The following is a 17,580-nucleotide window of genomic DNA, read 5'->3' on the forward strand; positions in this document are numbered from 1 at the left end:
AGTCTGCAGTTAGCTGATCCCCCGCCTCCCCAGTGCAGAAGATCAAGAGATAGGACCAGCAAGCTCACTGCGGGAGCCCACCCAAGACGTAGCCCAGCGCGCAGGGCTGCACCAACGTGCCCACCACCCCGACAGCCAGCCACTTGCGTTCCGCACACAGCGGCACGGGCGGCAGCTCCATACACAGATAACCCGCGTTCAGCGGGAGACACCTTACCGGCTTTACAGCCGGTGGGCGCAGTGCCCTTCCCACACTTGAAAGTTGGTGTATAAAGTTCTCAGCACACTTGTCCCTGCTGAAAACAAATCCTTGGAAGAAAACATTTCCTAACACTTAACACACACGGGAATACAAAGTTCTAGTAAATGAGGCGTTAATAGGATTTCTAAGACAGAACACTTTTGGAATTTGTGTTCCTGAAGCTGTATTTCACAAGGGTCAAGAAATGGGACTGTCCTAGATCATTTTCCATTTTAAAACTACAGGGGTAAAAAACACATCACGAAGCTATAGGAATACATTACTAAGGTATTTACTTGCACTTGCACACAGACACAAATCCCTTAATGCCCCCAAAATTGTAAATAAGCTTAAAAAAACCCAAACGAACAAAACCAACAAAATCCAAAACAATCAATCAACACACCACCACCCCCAAATAATAAAACAAAACAGAAACACGACACAAAAAAAACCCATCAACACTCAGAATCACAAGTATCAAACAGTGGTTCTAAAGGCTACAGAAGATTTAAGAATCGTGACCTCCACACCATGGAAAGTCACCCCTTAGCCATCCCAGAAAACAAAAAGCCCTTCTCGGCAGACGCTATGCAATGTGTACACTGTCATCTGAATTTTGAGAGTAACTGAGTCACTTCAGTGACTTGGAGCCTCAGAAGCAGCAGCCTGACAGCCCTCAGCATTGACTGTTACTTTCTTCCAGTTAATACCACAACAGAAGTACTGCTTCTTCAAAGGACCCTGTCAAGCCATGCACTCCATCCCTCAGAACTGCCAGGAGCAAAGTTAGCTGCGCAAAGTTAACTTGTTCCTTGATCAACAAAATATAAAACTTTATTGTTCCTAGGCCAGTGCAAATAGTATCAAAAGGAAAATAATCAGGAAGCTTTGAACAGCAACGACTGAGCGAGCGGGAAGAGAGACTCAGAAGGGTTTTTGCAGACTGGCACACGAGCTCGGTGCCCTGACCCGGAGCAGCAATTCTCCCTGCTGCGAGCAGCAGTGACAAGCAGTCCTACCAGCAAACCCTTGCTCCTAGCAGCCAGTGATCTTAAGTGCCTGCAGAGCCTGTAGGGGATGCACATGTCGAACGTCAAGAGGCAGGCACGGAGCAAGCCGCGGTCCTGGTGGGACACCTTCACCCGCGCCTCCCGCTCGTGCCCGTGAGCCTTGCCGTACGTACGCCCGCACCATCTTCTGCCGGAGAGTCGTTTCACTTCGGCACACGGTCTGCTGCCGGGTCACAGCAGCAGTCCCTTCTCGCAGCGTACGCGCACTGCTGTCCTGTGTCCCCCTCCCAGTCCTTCCAGCTCCTTCCTTCTCTTCCCTCGTTCTTCGCAGCTCCCTCCATTCCAAAGCACCACTCTTTCCAGAAGCAAACTTCTTAAAAATCTCCATTTCTCTTCCCTTTTTCTTTACTTTCAAGCCTGTTTCCTTGCAGTCTGGATGTTACAGGTGGCAAACCTGTACAGGCGAAAAAGAGTAAGGGTTACTGTTGGCTTTCTGTTTATCTTAAAACTACATACATACCTATGTATATCCATAAAACTTTCCAGGATCTCCTGAAACTGGGCAGCAGCTCTAGCAGTACTTCAAATAGGAGAAAAGCCAAGTCTGCCAAGGGCACAATACATTACTTTGCCTGGCTTTTCTTAGCTGCTCCCGAACCAGTTGTACATCACATTAATGGGGTAACGCCTCACCCTGCATTCAGAGAGACTGCACAGGCCATGATTTCAGACTGGCAGCTAACGGAGTAACTGCATGACGACAACAAGCACAAAGGATTGAGGCATAGAGCAAGGCGAGTAGAGAAATGTGCATTTCCACAAGCACTCTTTTTGTTGCAGGACGTGCTCCTGTCTCACGATAAACCTAAAAGAAAGTACCCGGTTTTGAAGGGTTTTTAATATTAAAGCCGTATTACTATACTGGCTGTGACTACATTACTTAGTCATACATTCTGCAAATCTAGGTTCGGTTCCTATATTTGGCAACAGAATTAAGTGAGACAACAATGCGGTTTAAGCTTCTGGGACGTGACAATTTGTAAGTCGCAGTGCACTGTTTGTACACTGTAAACCACTGAAACAGGTTTCATAGCAGAATTTTAAGGAGCTCATAAAAAACACTCAGCATATCTTTAAAAAAAGCAACAAAACCATTCTTACCAGAAAAAAATGTCTGCAATTTTAACAGAGAAGTGATCGGATACATTTTTACTGAAAACATATATGAGCACAATTTGTATCATCAAAGAACTGCAGAGCAGGCTGTGTGAGAGATCTGCAATAGAACTTAATTTTTAGAGCTATTTCCCTCCCATATGGCATTTTGGGAGCCAGGCAAGCAGCGGGGCAGGCTGGAGAAAGTGGCAGGTCTAGCAGGGTCGGAGTGAGTACAGCAGGCCAGCAAGCTCATTTTGACACTCTGGGGCAAGGAGCGGGAGAAACCTTGGCTGGAGCAGGAGGACGGAGGAGGGAGCACAGAGACAAAGACGCTCATAGCCATTCTGGGGATGCAGAGCAAGACATCAGAGCAAAGCAGAGGCAAAACTCAAAGCCTCTCTCACACCCACTCAGGAGGGTGACATCCAGCATCAGGAATACAAACAGATGCCAGCTTTATGACTTATGCAGTGACAGTTGTTCAGAATAAAATCAAGTTCAGTGATGCTTACAGGTCTCCTCTGAGATGCTGCTAAGTTGAGAGAGCTCGAGTGCAGAAGGCAAGTTAGCAGTGAGACTGGAAGCTGAGGTGTCTGGGCCAGTTTGCACGGGGTCTCCACCGAGTTCCCGGCAGATGAAGAGCTCCTGACTGTCTAGAGAAGTTTCTTGGAAGGAGTCAGCCGGAAACCTCCTTTGTCATCCTTTAGTCTACTGGCTGTACCAAGGACGAAGTGCAGATCGAGGCTGGTGGCAACTACTCAAACCCTTTCCAGTTCTTCACAGAGCACACGCAGGAGACTTGAGAAGTACCAGCGCTGTGATTTCTGCTTTACAGTTCGTTGTAGGCCATCTTCATTCCTGACCCCTTGCAGCACGGTGTCCTGCAGCCAGGACCGCAGCCGTGCCCGCTTCTGGGCTTGCACACCATGTCCCCTTGGGGATCCTTGGGGCTTCCCACAGCACAAACCACACACAGGAGGAGTGACAAACAGCACAAGTGCAAAACACACGACATGCAAAGTACAAACAGTAATTAAAGGAAACATCACCAGATAAGTGTGGTAATGTTTACAGCAGTTGTGCAATGTTAAACTCTTCGGGAAATAAGAAAATCCCTCATGACTACCTAAAACCATCAAATCAACACCATTAATCATAACATTTTGCAATCTGATTTCGAATGTACTATTCAATGACTTACTAGTCAAGAATAGAAGCTGAAGACATGTTGCCATGTATGAAACAAAAATAGCACATCTGGCAATATTTAGTAATTTCACAATATGATATAGTTATATTCCAAGTTGTGTAAACAAAATAGTACTTTTAGGCAGCAAAAAAAAAGGCAGGATTTTTTTTTTTCCTCTTCAATGGAAAAGACATTCTCGCACACAACATTGCTGTTGACATATAATGGGCACCGCAAGACTTCTAAAAGCCCTGAACCATGCATGTTTATGTTCCTAAGCTACTCGGGGAGAAAATTATGTATTCTTTCCAATGTAGTAAGAAAATACATTGCATCTAATGGGGGGCTCTAGTCAGACATACAGAACACTTTTAAACAATTTCAACAATACACAATTTGGACTAGAGTCTAAAATTAAGTTTCTCCAGCTTCCACCGACTACAGACCCTGTCACCCCTTCCATGACATTCAGAAATCAGCTGAGAAAGGTCTGCTTAAGGATCCAGAAGTTCAAGCAAACCCTTCAGGGATACAGGCACAAGATAAACGGACGCATTATCTGAATTGCTATTTCCCCCCCTCCCCTGACCCCAGCCCTGCCTTCTCTTTGCATGGCTATATTCTTACCAGTCCCTCCAGAGAATACAAGTCTGGGACGGCCAAGAGGGACAAAAGTATGTGAAGTATTTGCAGAACGAGACATCCACAGGGCAGCTATGACAGTCCGGAGCTCTGCCCACAGGGGTCCTGTTGGGGAGAACCTCAGAAGACCAGCCCAACCGGGGGACTATCCCAGGAACCGCACTAGCAGTGCAGCACTGACCTGCACCGACATGAAGAGGAAACAGGTCTGGTGCATCTCACGCAGCTATTTCAGTCTCTGGGCAGCTCTGCACCACTACAGCCCACGTTCTGGGTCACGAACAGCTGCACCCGAACAGCCAGAAAGAGAACGTCCGTCATTTGAAGGCTGATGTGCTCAGGCCAGCTGTTACTGGATTGAAGCACTTCTCAGACCGACCCACACAGGTCCCAGCGATCACACCTCCTCCACAGCCCCCTTACCAGGCTCAGACCACCCTAGCAGGCTGGAAGGCACTAGATCCAGATGGAGGTTGCTCACAAGCAGCTCTGCCTCCCCACTTTGTTTTCTATTTTTTTTTTTTTTTTTTTTTTTTTTTTTTTTTTTTTTGAGTCCTGACCTTCATCCCAGGCTGGCTGTGCCACAGCAGACAAGCTCATTTTTTTCATTAAAAAAAACCCAAAACAGAAAACAACCAGCTAAATCACATTTCTGTTACTACTTTGCAGCAGAGCAGCAACACAAACTGTTAATGTTGGCCGCTGAACTCTAGCAGCGGCTTTCAGAAACCATCACTTAGGAGGAAACAAAGTGGCCACACAGAAGAGAAACAAATACATAAAAATATTTCCCCTCCTCTTAGTTCCCCATCCTCCCTGTTTTTACCCATCACTAACATTTTAGGAGAGTTAGAAGAATTGTGTTTTGTCTCTTCACTCGTCATCCACACCTTCCTTCTAACTCTACTCTTGGACCAAGTATGTGCTGGGAAAACAATGTGAGACCTTTTCATCTTGTTCATTAACAGATGAGCCAAAAATAAAGGAAAGGGAAAGCCAGAGCTTTGCACTGAACCGCGGCCCAGCCTGCACATCTCTCTGCCCTTCAGGACCTGAGGAAGCTCTCAAGGTCCATAAACAACTGAAGAGATTTCCCTTACAATTTCATTCAAACACTGCGTTTTATTCAGAAAGTTATTGGTTGAAGGCCGATTTGTCTCATTTTCTGCATTAATATATAACTTATAAAACTTTTGGTACAATAGTGTCTGACTTCTTTAATACTAACATATCCATGTATACTATTCTCCTAGCAGGCCTTTAATGTCTTTAGGCATCTTCAAACAGGTAAATGAAGAGTAATTATTTGCTCATGCAAAACCTACAGACGATATTAAAAAAAAACCCAACAAAATACAAGAATCTTGCCCAACAATTAGTCTAATTGGTACCATTCGTCTCTCTTGGCAATATGAACACGTTCAAGGGATTTTTCTCTTAGGACCTTTATTGTATTTGCCTTTCTTGCATCCCAGTGTGTGCCACTGTAGGTGATATGAGGGCCATTTCTGCCTTTGTACAGTTTGGGCAACAGGAATAAAGAAGAGAGCTGGCAAATTACTTATTATACAGTTTGTTAATCCCACTATTAGCTTAATCTTGTTGCATAAAACCTTTCTCCTCTGACTCATTTTCCATTATGCAAATACAGAACAGAAATCATATGCTTTTTATGTCAAGTTCTAGAGATGCTGCTGTGCCAGCAGAGCAAAGAGCCCAAAACAGAGCAGAGAGGAGACCGTTCTTGCTGTGCGCTGCCTTTTGCTGGAATGACAGAGGTACTTTTGAACGAAAAACCCTAAAACCAGACAATTCTTTGCTGTGCTGAAGTTTCCCACCAACTCATGGATGTGCAGCTGTACACACTGAACACATCCCCACGTTTTTTCCCAGAGAGGCTGACATTTTCTTTAGCCAGCCTCTGAAAGCAGTCTGGTCAGAAAGCCCAGAGTCCTGTGACAAATTTACAAACCCACCTGCACCCATCCAGCCTCAATCTTCAGCATCTGTAAAGATGAAGACTTAATATCCAGCACCACTAGGTGTTTTGAGATCAAGAGGTTAGAACGAGTAGCAGCATGAACTTTTCTCCACACACCTATGGACGTGCAGACAAAGACACCAGAGCCCAGCACCAGTTTATAGCTGGTAACAAATGTAAAGTGTCTGAGCCATCAGGCTCCAGTTCAACAGCTGCTGAGTCACCTAAGGAGGTAATTGAAGCCAACATCAACTTTGCTGCTTTGGAGAAGGGATGGTAAGCAAGTTCCCCAGCCTGTACTTGCTCTTCCTGGGGCCAAACACCACCCTCCACCATAACCAAATGTAAGCATCAGGTTATAAGAAGCTCCAGAACCCTACTCCGGGGCTGCAGGTAAAGGTCTGGCATCTCTGAAGGGGCTTGTGGGTGGGGTAAATCCCACTCACAAGTGGGGTGGGGGCAGAGATCACAAGTACTATCTCCCAGATCTCAAATATGGCCTGAAAATCCTGTGAGACACAAGTCTACAACTGGAAGAAGTCTTCTAGATCTTATTAGCAACTCCCCAGAACAGCCTGTTACATGCTGAGGTGCACAGAGGCAATTTCTCGTACAGAGAGAGATTCACAGAAAGGTGCATCGAGGAAGCGGCATGCAGGTCGTTTTCTGCAGCCCTGTTATGATATCCCACTGACAGGGGAAGGTCACCTCAACTCACCTGCTGGGGCAGAAAGTATTCCAGTTAAAATAGTAGAAACCTGGAAATGAGTTCAGGGTAACACAGAAAAACCCTAATTACTGCAAACTAATCCTGCACTTTGAAACTTGGCACCTGTTAATGCAAAAGACTGTAACGAAATCCCTGCCAACAACAAGAAGCGTATAAAAAGCAGATATCCAGGTTGAATCCGTCCTTAAAGATGTGTATTTTCAGACATTGTAAAAAAACCAACTCAAAACAAGAACCACCTCCTCCCACGCACAAGGCACAGTAACAAGAGCTGTACTGCTGACTGAGGCACGCAATGCCATCTACAGTTTTACTACGGAAATTCACGCACAGGCAATCACAGCAAACAAATTACTTTCTGCCCTCAGAGATCCTCAGGCTGCAAGTCATTTGACTGTTTTCCAGTCACTCTTGGTAACATTTACAACACAAGCCCTTGGTAATTAACACAGAGTCGAGCCGAAGCAGGTCAGCATGAAGAAGAGCTGAAGGACAGCCTTGTGTCCCCGGCTGGGTGTAGCTGCAGTAACCGGCAGGGACGATCCTGCCAAAGCTCCGGACGAGGGATGTGCACCACACTGGACCTTCTCAAGGCTTCTCCTCCTCCGTCAGACTCACTCCTGCCTAAAGGCAAGCTTCTCACATCCACATGCTCTACTTTTAAACTAGAATCTGCATAACGGAGAGAGATAGACAGACAGACGTAACTTCCATATCAAGATGTCTGTACCAAGTGACAAACTGCATGTATTATTACTCTTTTGAGAGAGGGTGGTGGGAGGTGGGCTGGCTTAAATAACTACCTTGAGAAAGCAGGTGTATTTTAAAGACTAGAGAGCCCGCCTGCTAAGTTAGGCACTCATAAACAGACTCAGTGGCTTAATTACCCACCGTGGCTGGCAAGGGACAACCAGCCAACACGAGACGAGCCACGCAACGGTGCACAGTGACGGTCCAGAGGAATAGGTGACAATACAGACGGACCTCTGGGCCGAGCGATCCTACCTGGGACCTTGCACCAGCACGGTCCAAGCACAGCAAGTCCCAGCTGTGTGAATCCTGGCCTAGCCCGGGCTCAGTGGTGGGAACAAAAACTTTTACAATGTCAGTAAGATAATAGACTAATTGCTAAACCTAGAACTGCCTCCGTGTTTTGTCAGACCAGTTGACAGTTCCAGCGCTGGTCACTTGCTACGGGTGCCTCCACTTCAAATTTCTTGCCCTCAGTCAGAGACGAACCCAAGATCTAGATTTGGATTTCTGAGTGCCATGTTAAGACTAGAAACAAGGAAAAACGCAAGCTGAGCAAGGAGTTGCCTAAAAACTCGCTTTGGAAACAGCAATTTCCTAAGCACAGGAATGCACCTACAAAGGCAGCCTCGGCAATGGCATTGAAACTGGTTTTCCCCATGGCAGAGCCCGCCGCCGCCGGCACGGCAGGTACGCCTCCGGCTCGAAACCTCCCGACGCGAAGGGCGCGGGTGCTGCAGGGACAGCCCGGGACAGCCCCGGCTCCTGCAGCCCAGCTCCCTCACCCTCACAGTCAGCAATGCCCCTTGGAAAGCTTATTTTTACTGGGGCCCAAATGAAGCTGTCCTACAATTATGCGAATTATGTGAAGAAGGGCTGTCAGAAAAGACCAGCAAACAAATAACATCGGCACTGTTAAATTTTCGACCAACATGAATTCCCCCAAATGTTTAGAGCAAAGGGCTCAGGCTAAAAATTAAGTCATTTTCTCTGGTACTGAAATATGAAACCAGAGGTTTTGCAACTACCAGTTCAAGCGCTAGGATGACAGACATGCCTCCACTGCTCCTCTATAAATAGCAGTTTTCTCCCGAGATTCCAGCACCCCAACTTGAAAAAAAAAAAAAGCATGGTATTTTATTTCTACATTTCTAGAGCATGACCACTGTTAGCATCTCCCTTCTGTTGTCAGCTGAAAGAAAAATACTTAAATAATCCTCATTCCTGCCCCACGCAACAGGTGAGATGAGGTACCGCGGTACAGACCTCCCAGGTGTCAGGCTCCTACCTAGCCTGGCTCCTCCAGAGAGGCCGGTGGGAACAGACCTTCCTCTGGCAGCATCCAGCATCTGCCTGTCCGCACCAAGAGATGACGGTCCCCAAGGCTATCACAGCAACTCCCCCATGGTCTGCCCTCCTGTATCTTACATGATATAGCAAGTCCTTCCAGTAAGAGCCTTTTAAATTCTCTTAAGTACTGTATTATAGCAGCTTAAATGCAAGTTATAATGGTAAATTATGTATTAATTTGCATCTTTCTTACCTGTAACATCTATCACTGCTATAAGTATGTAGAAAGGTATCATCTGATAAAGTAGTACATTTTACAGCTTTCTCAAAAGAGCCTGGATTAAACACAAATCTTGGAAAGAAGAGTAAAATAATTAAACCTAAAACCAGTATAAATGTTTATTTTTTAAAAGCACTGAATCAATTTCATGACACAATTTTGAGTCTGGCAGACTCAAGTACTGCACCAGCTGTGTAATACACAGAGCTCCTGGAAGTACAAATCTTTTTCCTCCCCCTAATTGGGACCAGGAATCTTACAGTTTCTCATCCCTGCTGGGCAAGAATCAATGACACCGATCTAACACCGAAGAAAAGCTGCCTCACAAGACGCTAAAATGAACCGCAGAACCCCAAATTTCAAGACAGACTAACAAGATTACCGAAACCGCATCAGCCAAAGACATCCCCCAGCAATGACTTGGTGTCCTTCACTGCTTTCGCCCCCCAGCAGAAGACCCTACATGCCATATAACCCGTATCAACGGGGAGGACACATCTGCCTTCCTGACCACAGCGGAGCTGCTGCAAACCCTTTGCTTCTAACGCACAGGTGCACCAACATAACCTGCAGTAATTGCTCATCAATCCAGATCACAAAGACAGGGCACTCGGTGACATGGACTGGCCAAGGACAACGAGGAGAGCTGGGGGACTGCCCCATCACGGGTCATACCACACCGCCAACCCAGACACTTGTCTGCCCGAAAACACGGGGTGCGCTTCCCATGTACAATTCACAGTCAGCACCTACAGCAAACCGCCTTCCTTCCAAACATCTCTAGTGTGAATCCTTACCCGAGCCATCTAAAGCAGGTCTTTCAAATTGTGTGCAGAAATGTTTGAGACTGTAAAACTTCAGCCAGTGCAAGGTCTTAATTATTTCCTTGTGACACACCAGTTAACAGCTCTCAGCTCCTCACAGTTGCTAATTCACAGCTGCTATACATTGCTGATCCATGCCCCATGGAAAGTCCCCAGAACATCAGATATCATCTTTCTAACATCTAGACTAACGCCAATTCAAATCACAAACTCCCTTAAGACATTCCAGCCCATAAAATCTGTCAGGTTACAAGTCTGTTTCCTACAGACATTTCCTTTCATCTTCACGGTTAATGCCTCATGGGCTATCAAAGACAGCATTTGGAGTATCTTTAGGAGATGCAAGAAATTCACTCTTCCCCAAATAGACTTGCAGTTTAGATTTTCCTGTCTGAAACAAGTTGGGAAAAAAACAGCTACTCTTTTACAGACAGCCTTTAAAATGCCCATTAGCTGGCTCTCACAGTCACGCGCTCCGCACAGTATTTCTGCGCTCTCAAGCTATCACCCAAGTGTCTGAACAGCATTTTGCACTCGGACGGCACTTACCGACGGGCAGGCGGAGGGTGATGTTGTTGCAGAAGTCGGTGTAGCAGCACTCGGTCTTCGTGATGTTCTTGGAACTGTGGCAGAAGACCTGCGCGTTCAGCTCCGGGAGGGAGACGCAGGACTTGATCACCTCCTCCCGCCCGTTGGTCAGCATGACCGAAGCCCAGCAGGCACCCTCCGTCTGGCAGGTGAAGTTGGTGTGCTCGCACAGCTGGCACACGCACTGCAGACCTGAAAAAGAGGTTTTCCACCTTTTGTGAGAAGACCCCGGGAAGACAGATCCCCACAGCAACCGCGCCAGCTTGTCCGGCCGGTTGGCCGAGGCTAGCCGGTTCACCACGAGCACCCCGCGGGAGCTCCAGCGCAAAGCCCGTCGCCCGTGCCGGTGAACGGACTCCTGGGCTGCGGGAAGAAGCCGGTCCCGGGAGGTCCCCGACAGCACCGGTCCCCAGCACCCACAGATGACAAGTTTTTACACCAGGTGGTCCTTGGTCACAGGCAAGTGCTTGGCATCTATCTCGCGTGGTGGAGAAGACCGACCGCCCCAAGAAGAAGTTTCTGTGAAAGCTGCCTTTTGGCCTAGGTGGGGAGATGGAGGTTCAAGTCTTCAGGTTTATGTTCTCAGCTCCCACGGACTCAAGACAACACCTCAGAGAACACTCAGGACAAACGCATGGGCACGTGCTCCATTTCGAGATGGATATTTAGACACAGCTACGTTCATTATGTACTGAATTTTAAATAATATCAACAGCCGCTGTTTAGGTAGCTAGGCTGACTTCCCAAAACACGGCCACCCCTCACCTGTGCCAGCCACCCCCCCGGTGCTAGCAATATGCAACGCCTCGCCAGAGCCGACTGGGTTAGAGCAACGAGTCTGAGGAATCGCCAAGATGCAAAGTCCCGGCACACACCTACGCCCTACGGACAGACACAGGCAGTAACTACGGACTTTTCCTCCCCCTGTCTTCTGAGATGATGCACCTTTTTCAGGCACACAAACAGCTGCCCAATTTCTTTTGGTGCAAAAGCCTGATGACTTCTAATCTTTGCATGTTTTTAACCATATCTTCATGTTTTACCAAATCAAATAGAAAGACATTTAATAACTGCTACGTTTTCCAGGCTTCATTGATTCTCGGGAGGTGAGGGGGAAACCAAAGCCACATCATCTCAGTGAAACACTAGATGTCAACAATAAATTTTTTTGCCTTCCTTGTTTTCTTTACCTGCTTCATAACAAACAATTCTTGCTTGCTTCATGCCAGGTTTAGGAGCCTGTACTAGCAGTGATATGATAACCAAAACATCTTAACCTTGGGCTGAAAGCAATTCTACAGGAAACCCTTCCGTAAGTACACTTTATATGATTATTTTGTTTCTGTAAAAAAAGAAAAGAACAAAACCTCATTTTAGAGCACAGAGACTTGATCTCTTCAACTGTTGCCTTAAATAGTTCTTATCCCACCACAGGGTCCCCAAAGTGCATTCTGTACACCTTCCCGGGTCAGTTATAACTCTGCAAGATTGAACCCTGCTCTATTTACGGAAGCCAGTATATTAAAAAAAAAAAAAAAAAAAAAAAAAGAAAAAAGTAATTTTATCCATAAATCCACTTTGTTTCTTTGGGAATTGGGCAGGGGGAGGCTGTTTCTTTTACTTAAAGATAACAGACATCCGAAAAGTAAAACCATGAGGAGACTAGGATGGCCACCGGGAACAGAAGAGCTTTCTTCCCATCACCAGCTAGCCCCCGACAAGCCAGCATCCTCCAAGAGCTGCCACATTTCTCTCTCTGATGCCCTTCCCTGATCAAACCGGGACCTAAACCAGCCTCTGCCGTCACCCCAAGCTGACAACCAGCGAAAGGTTTGCGTACACGAGAGCGCCCGGGCTCTCGGTGTAGTTTGTCGTGTCCCACAGCCACAGCTGAGGAGGACAGTGTGATGCCCGACGGCTGCGGCAGCACTCGCCATGCGGCAGGAGCAGCAGGGACTCGTCTCAAACAGAGTCTCCGGAGGAGCAGAGAAGTCCTAACAGACGTCAGCACAAATCTGATTTCTGTTTCTGTGACACTATTTGTTTTCCTTACAACAATCTTCATCCTGTGCAACCCTTCTGAAATAACAGCTTGTAGTGTTTATCTGCAGCTCAGGCCCGCAACAAACTTCCTTGGCACCATATGTTCGTGTTTATCCTGGATGCAGGGTACGCGAGGAACCACATCACTGTGTGTCTGCGGCGGCTTTCTCTCGGTACAGGGAGTGAGCACAATCAATCACCCAGCAACAGAACAGGTGAATCTCTTCCTTAAAGACATTATCGTAGTCCTAGAAGAGATGCCAGGAGCAAGACTCATCAGATCCAAGAAAGTAAGAGATCTAACAGAAGAAAAACAAACACATCATCCCCAATAATGCAAAATAAAAGCATTACTTGAGGAAATGAATAAAAGACTGTCGCAATTGTCTTCAGTGTTTCAGACACATCATTATGCTGTTTTTCTCCCCCTTCTCATGGCCTAAAAATAAAATGGGAAATGGTCTTTACGACATCATCCACAGTAGATAGCTGACAGTTTTATCCATATTCTGGTATTTTGCAGATTGCTTGAGAGGAGCTGATCAAAACTGTCACTGCAAGTCCTGAACTCGGCTCCAAGGGCACCATGAACACAGGGTGAGAAAAGGATGGCTAAGGGGCTCTGTATCCCCACTTTGACCAAGCTAAGACAGCCACTTATTTCCAGAATGAAAGGGCCCTTGCACCACCTCGAGCCTATTTGTAAAGAGCGCCAGCTGGAAGTCACGCTGGCAGACAAGTCTGACGGGTGGCTCGCTTGGCAGGGAAAGCAATGGGTGCCACTGCTTGAAGATCAGTATTTTCTACTGTTGTATTCAGAGAATGGTTTACTCTGCAGGATGTCCTTTTTCTTTCTACATCACTGATAGAAAAAGTCTAACCCCATTTTTCCTTTTAGTTCTGAGCGTTTTGCTCAAAACCGATTTGTCCAATCTGCTGCCCGCAATCAAAAGTTCACAGACATATGGAAATCAGCCCTGTTCCCTGCAGGGCTGTTTCTGCAAGAAGCCACTGTGCAAAGAAGAACAAAAAGAAATGAAGTTTTGGTTAAAATTCTCAATACAACCCAACCACATTATTATTGCTTCTGAAAGTGAATGCATTCAGCCACCTGATGACAAGCTGGGAGGACCAGGAACAAGAGCATGTTGAACTCAATACTTCCACAGAATTTTCATGGACACTAGAAAGTCCTGGAGAGAAGATGGCTCAACAAGCATTCCCTCTTCTCCTTCGGAAATACCGAGCTCATGGAAGTCGTGCGAGGCAGGCACACAAACTTCTGATGGGAACACTACATTCAGTTTGGAAGAGGCGGGAGAGCACATGAAGAAAAACTTGTCTGCACCCAAAAACACTACATCCTAAAAACCATTTTAATGTATGTTTGTCCTACCACACTTGAACTGCTGTCTTTTTTTCATCACTCCTTTTCAAAAAGCTGAGAACCACTGCCCCAGCGGGTACAAAGCCTTCAGGCCGTGCTTCTCAAGCCAGCTCCTCCCAGCTGTCCTATTCTGGTCCTGACTCTCACCCCATCCCAGTTCTTGTCCGTGCCACGTTCGGCAGCTCCAGACTCCCACTGCCACCTAATCCCAGGAGCTCTCCCCAGGAGTGCCCGCAGCTCCCATCCGCCGCATCCTCTGACCGCCTCTGCTCCCAAGGTGGCTCGCACTCCCTCCTTACACCCCGCCAGCTCCCGAAGCCTCGCTGACGCACCCTCCCAGTCCGCACGTCTCCTCCTTCGCCCTCTCCCAGGCTCCTGCTTTACTCCCCTGCCCTTGGTCCCTGCCTTCCTTCCTGCGGGGTTGCCAGCTGCAGCACGAGCCCCCGCAGCCTCTCAATCCCAGCTCCGTCAGACTCTTCCCCCACCTCTCGGCCAAGGCTCCATCCTCTCCCCGCTCGGCAGCAGTGTTCAGGGCCGGGGCAGGGGAAGCACCGTGCTGGCAGCACTGGGGAGAGGCTTCTCCGCTCTCTGTTACTTCCCACAGCCATGCACTAGACTGCATCTGAGATCAGCTGCTCCAGCCAAGTCTTCCTAAACCAGGCAGGTTTTCCTAAAGCTGGCAGGTGATGGGTGGTGGAAGTCAAATGGACAATGCTGTGAGAGCTGGGAGTAACACGCTGGTCGGCAAGAACGAAGACTTCACACATCTCTGCTGCTAACAAGATTCAAAAGGGTCCTACTGAGAGGTGAAATCTGCACTCTCTCCCCCTTCAGCCTCATATTTCAGATTTTGCTAGTGTTGTGTCTTATGCCATTGCTCACCCAGGGTTAAATGCTGCCTTTTCACAGGAAAAAAAAACAGGAAAACACTGCGGCTAAATCTAGTCAAAGACAAGATCAAAGTTTGAGTTGTGGACAAGACGAGACTGACTCTTCCCCAGAAGATGTATATAGACCACTTTTAAATGTAATTCTATAAAAATAGAAGCCCAAGGTTCCCCAGATATCTGCCTGTGCTACTGGCTAACTTCTCATGTAGAAAAAACGATAGAAAACTCAAAACAGATACAAATACCTGACCCTGTTTCCAAGAGCATTTATCAAGAAGCCTTTGTTAATAGAGCAGAAATATGACCTTAAAATATAACCATAAAAGCACAATTTTCCTGCACCCATTCTATTTCAGCTGCCTCACCTCAGTGGAACCAGGAGAAGAGGAGCCTGGACCCTTGTGGACATGCCCTTGGGAAGATCCGCACTTTTCCTGCTCCCAGACCCGCTGAACAGGGGTAGGTGACAAACCCCATCAGCTCTCAGCTCTCACCCAGCATCGCATCCCCGCACTGTGCCACGTACGTAGCTACTTGCAGACACTTGTACAACCACTTGAGCTCTGCTGAGCCCATGTCACTGTCCCCACTGACATCCTCAGGGACACAGGACTCGCCAGAATTTGCGACTTATCCATGCTGATCCGCTAGGCATGTCTCACTGCTGCTCCAGTTTATTCATGACAACTTCCTCTACTATCCTTTTCTTTTTATGGAAAAAAATTGTCCATATTCAGTTCTATAATCTGGCAATCTACAATCACTGGCAATGTATTTCAAGCTTTCACTTTACATATCTGCACAGTTTCTGCTCTAATTTGACTCCACTGCTATCAGAGAAACTGGCAAGACGCTCCCCTGGGTTTACAGACCAGAGGGATAGCAGCATGACGACGAAAGATCTTCCACGTCTCTCATAGAATCATAGAATCGTTTAGGTTGAAAAAGACCTTTAAGAGCATCGAGTCCAACCATCAACCATGCCCACTAAACCATGTCCTGAAGTGCCTTGTCTACACGCTTTTTGAATACCTGCAGGGATGGTGACTCAACCACTTCCCTGGGCAGCCTGTTCCGATGCCTGACAGCCCTTTCAGTAAAGAAATTTCTCATAATATCCAATCTAAACCTCCCCTGGCACAACTTGAGGCCATTTCCTCTCGTTCCTCTCTCAAGCTGCTCAAGTCAACACCACCTTTGAACCATGCTTCCCCTCCCAAGTAGCCATGCTATGCCACGAAGGGAGAGGAAGAATTTGCAAATATTGACTGAAATTCTGCAAGTCCCTACATGCAGCAAGAAATGCTTGTTCCCTCCACGGGGAAGGCACACCGCGCTTCTCCAGCTCTGTTCCCAGGGACGGTCCTGGCAACGTTACCAGGGCTGCACTGTTGGGGGGGGGGAAATCGGGACTTCCACCACTGTGGAAACCAGAGAAGTGGAATAAGGTGATTGTGAAGGAGTTAAAGGGAAAAGGATCAAAGAGGCAGGAGGAAAATGTGCTCCCAAAGTTTCAAAATAAGGCACTCTTTAATCCAGTAACAAACATGACTCCTTTATTTACTCAAGCACAACATTTCCCTTAAAATGTTGCATTCTCTGGTTGAGAAATCAGGAGAAAGTGAACAACTGAAATACGCCCCGGCCTCAGAGAGCTATGTTAGGCATCCAAGCTTGGCTACCAACGGTTACAGTTCTCTGAGCATGTAATTCTCCAGGAGTCATTAACAAATTTGTCCTGAATCTCCCCAAAGCACCGCACCCCTGCAGAGGCTGCAGCCCCGTGAGGGTCACGAGCGCGTTGTCCGGCCGTGACCGGCGGCACAGCCCACGGCAGGGCCGGGGCACAGTAGGAGAGGACACGCCGCGGGTTCCCTTCGCTAGGGACAGCAGTTACAAAGACACCTTGCGTGGCAGAGGCGTGCAGTTCCTCTTGTCTTCCAAAGGGGAGCGTGGCGCTTGGCAAGACCCAGGTGAACAACAGGAGAGAACTAACAGCCAACCGAGGCGACTGGGAAGCTGATTCTCAAGTTGTCAGATACACAAGGAAAGCAACTTTTAGGTATAGGGACCATGAGGAACGGGTGTTCCTGGTTTTAGCATTTTTAAGACATAAGTAGTTTTCAATGATTTTTTTTCTGCTGTTATTGCAATAGGAGCTGAGACTATATACTAATTTCTTGGACGAGACCCACTATGAATCAAGGACAGGATGACTTGCTCTTCGGAGCAGAAAACAACCTGCATGGCTGACATAAAAAGGAATGTTTTTTTCCTTTTAGTTTGTAATGCAACTCTAAGAAAACACACGGTACAGGCAAACACACTGTGCAATTAACTTATGTAGCAGGAAGAACTGAACCAGCATCCGATTCACAACAAATCAACACAAAGATTCACAACAGAAGATTTTTTTTTTTTAGATATGCTTCCATCCGTTTTTTCTCAAGTGTCAGCTTCAAATACATGAATCACTAGATAACTAAGGAACAAGAATGATACTTCATGCGAACAACAGATGGAAGAATACAAGTTTAGACACCAGCTTAATGAAAGCAGCTAACAATTAAAACA

General features: G+C 47.0%; 1 protein-coding gene across 4 annotated transcripts in view; it reads right to left on the bottom strand.

The window, feature by feature from the left end:
- The window catches only part of ACVR1C (activin A receptor type 1C), a 38,846-nt gene that overhangs the window by 11,831 nt on the left and 9,435 nt on the right, over positions 1 to 17,580 (bottom strand). For 3 of the 4 annotated variants that reach the window (XM_030018058.2, XM_030018060.2, XM_030018056.2), the window contains exon 2: positions 10,648 to 10,878. The exons of the other annotated variant lie outside the window; for it this stretch is intronic. In XM_030018058.2, coding sequence (XP_029873918.1) covers positions 10,648 to 10,801 — 154 coding nt within the window. In that variant the 5' untranslated portion in view covers positions 10,802 to 10,878. The remainder of the gene's footprint in view (positions 1 to 10,647; positions 10,879 to 17,580) is intronic. 4 annotated transcript variants of the gene reach the window in all.

The sequence above is a fragment of the Aquila chrysaetos genome, chromosome 6 (assembly GCF_900496995.4).
Source record: "Aquila chrysaetos chrysaetos chromosome 6, bAquChr1.4, whole genome shotgun sequence".
Taxonomy (NCBI): Eukaryota; Metazoa; Chordata; class Aves; order Accipitriformes; family Accipitridae; genus Aquila; species Aquila chrysaetos.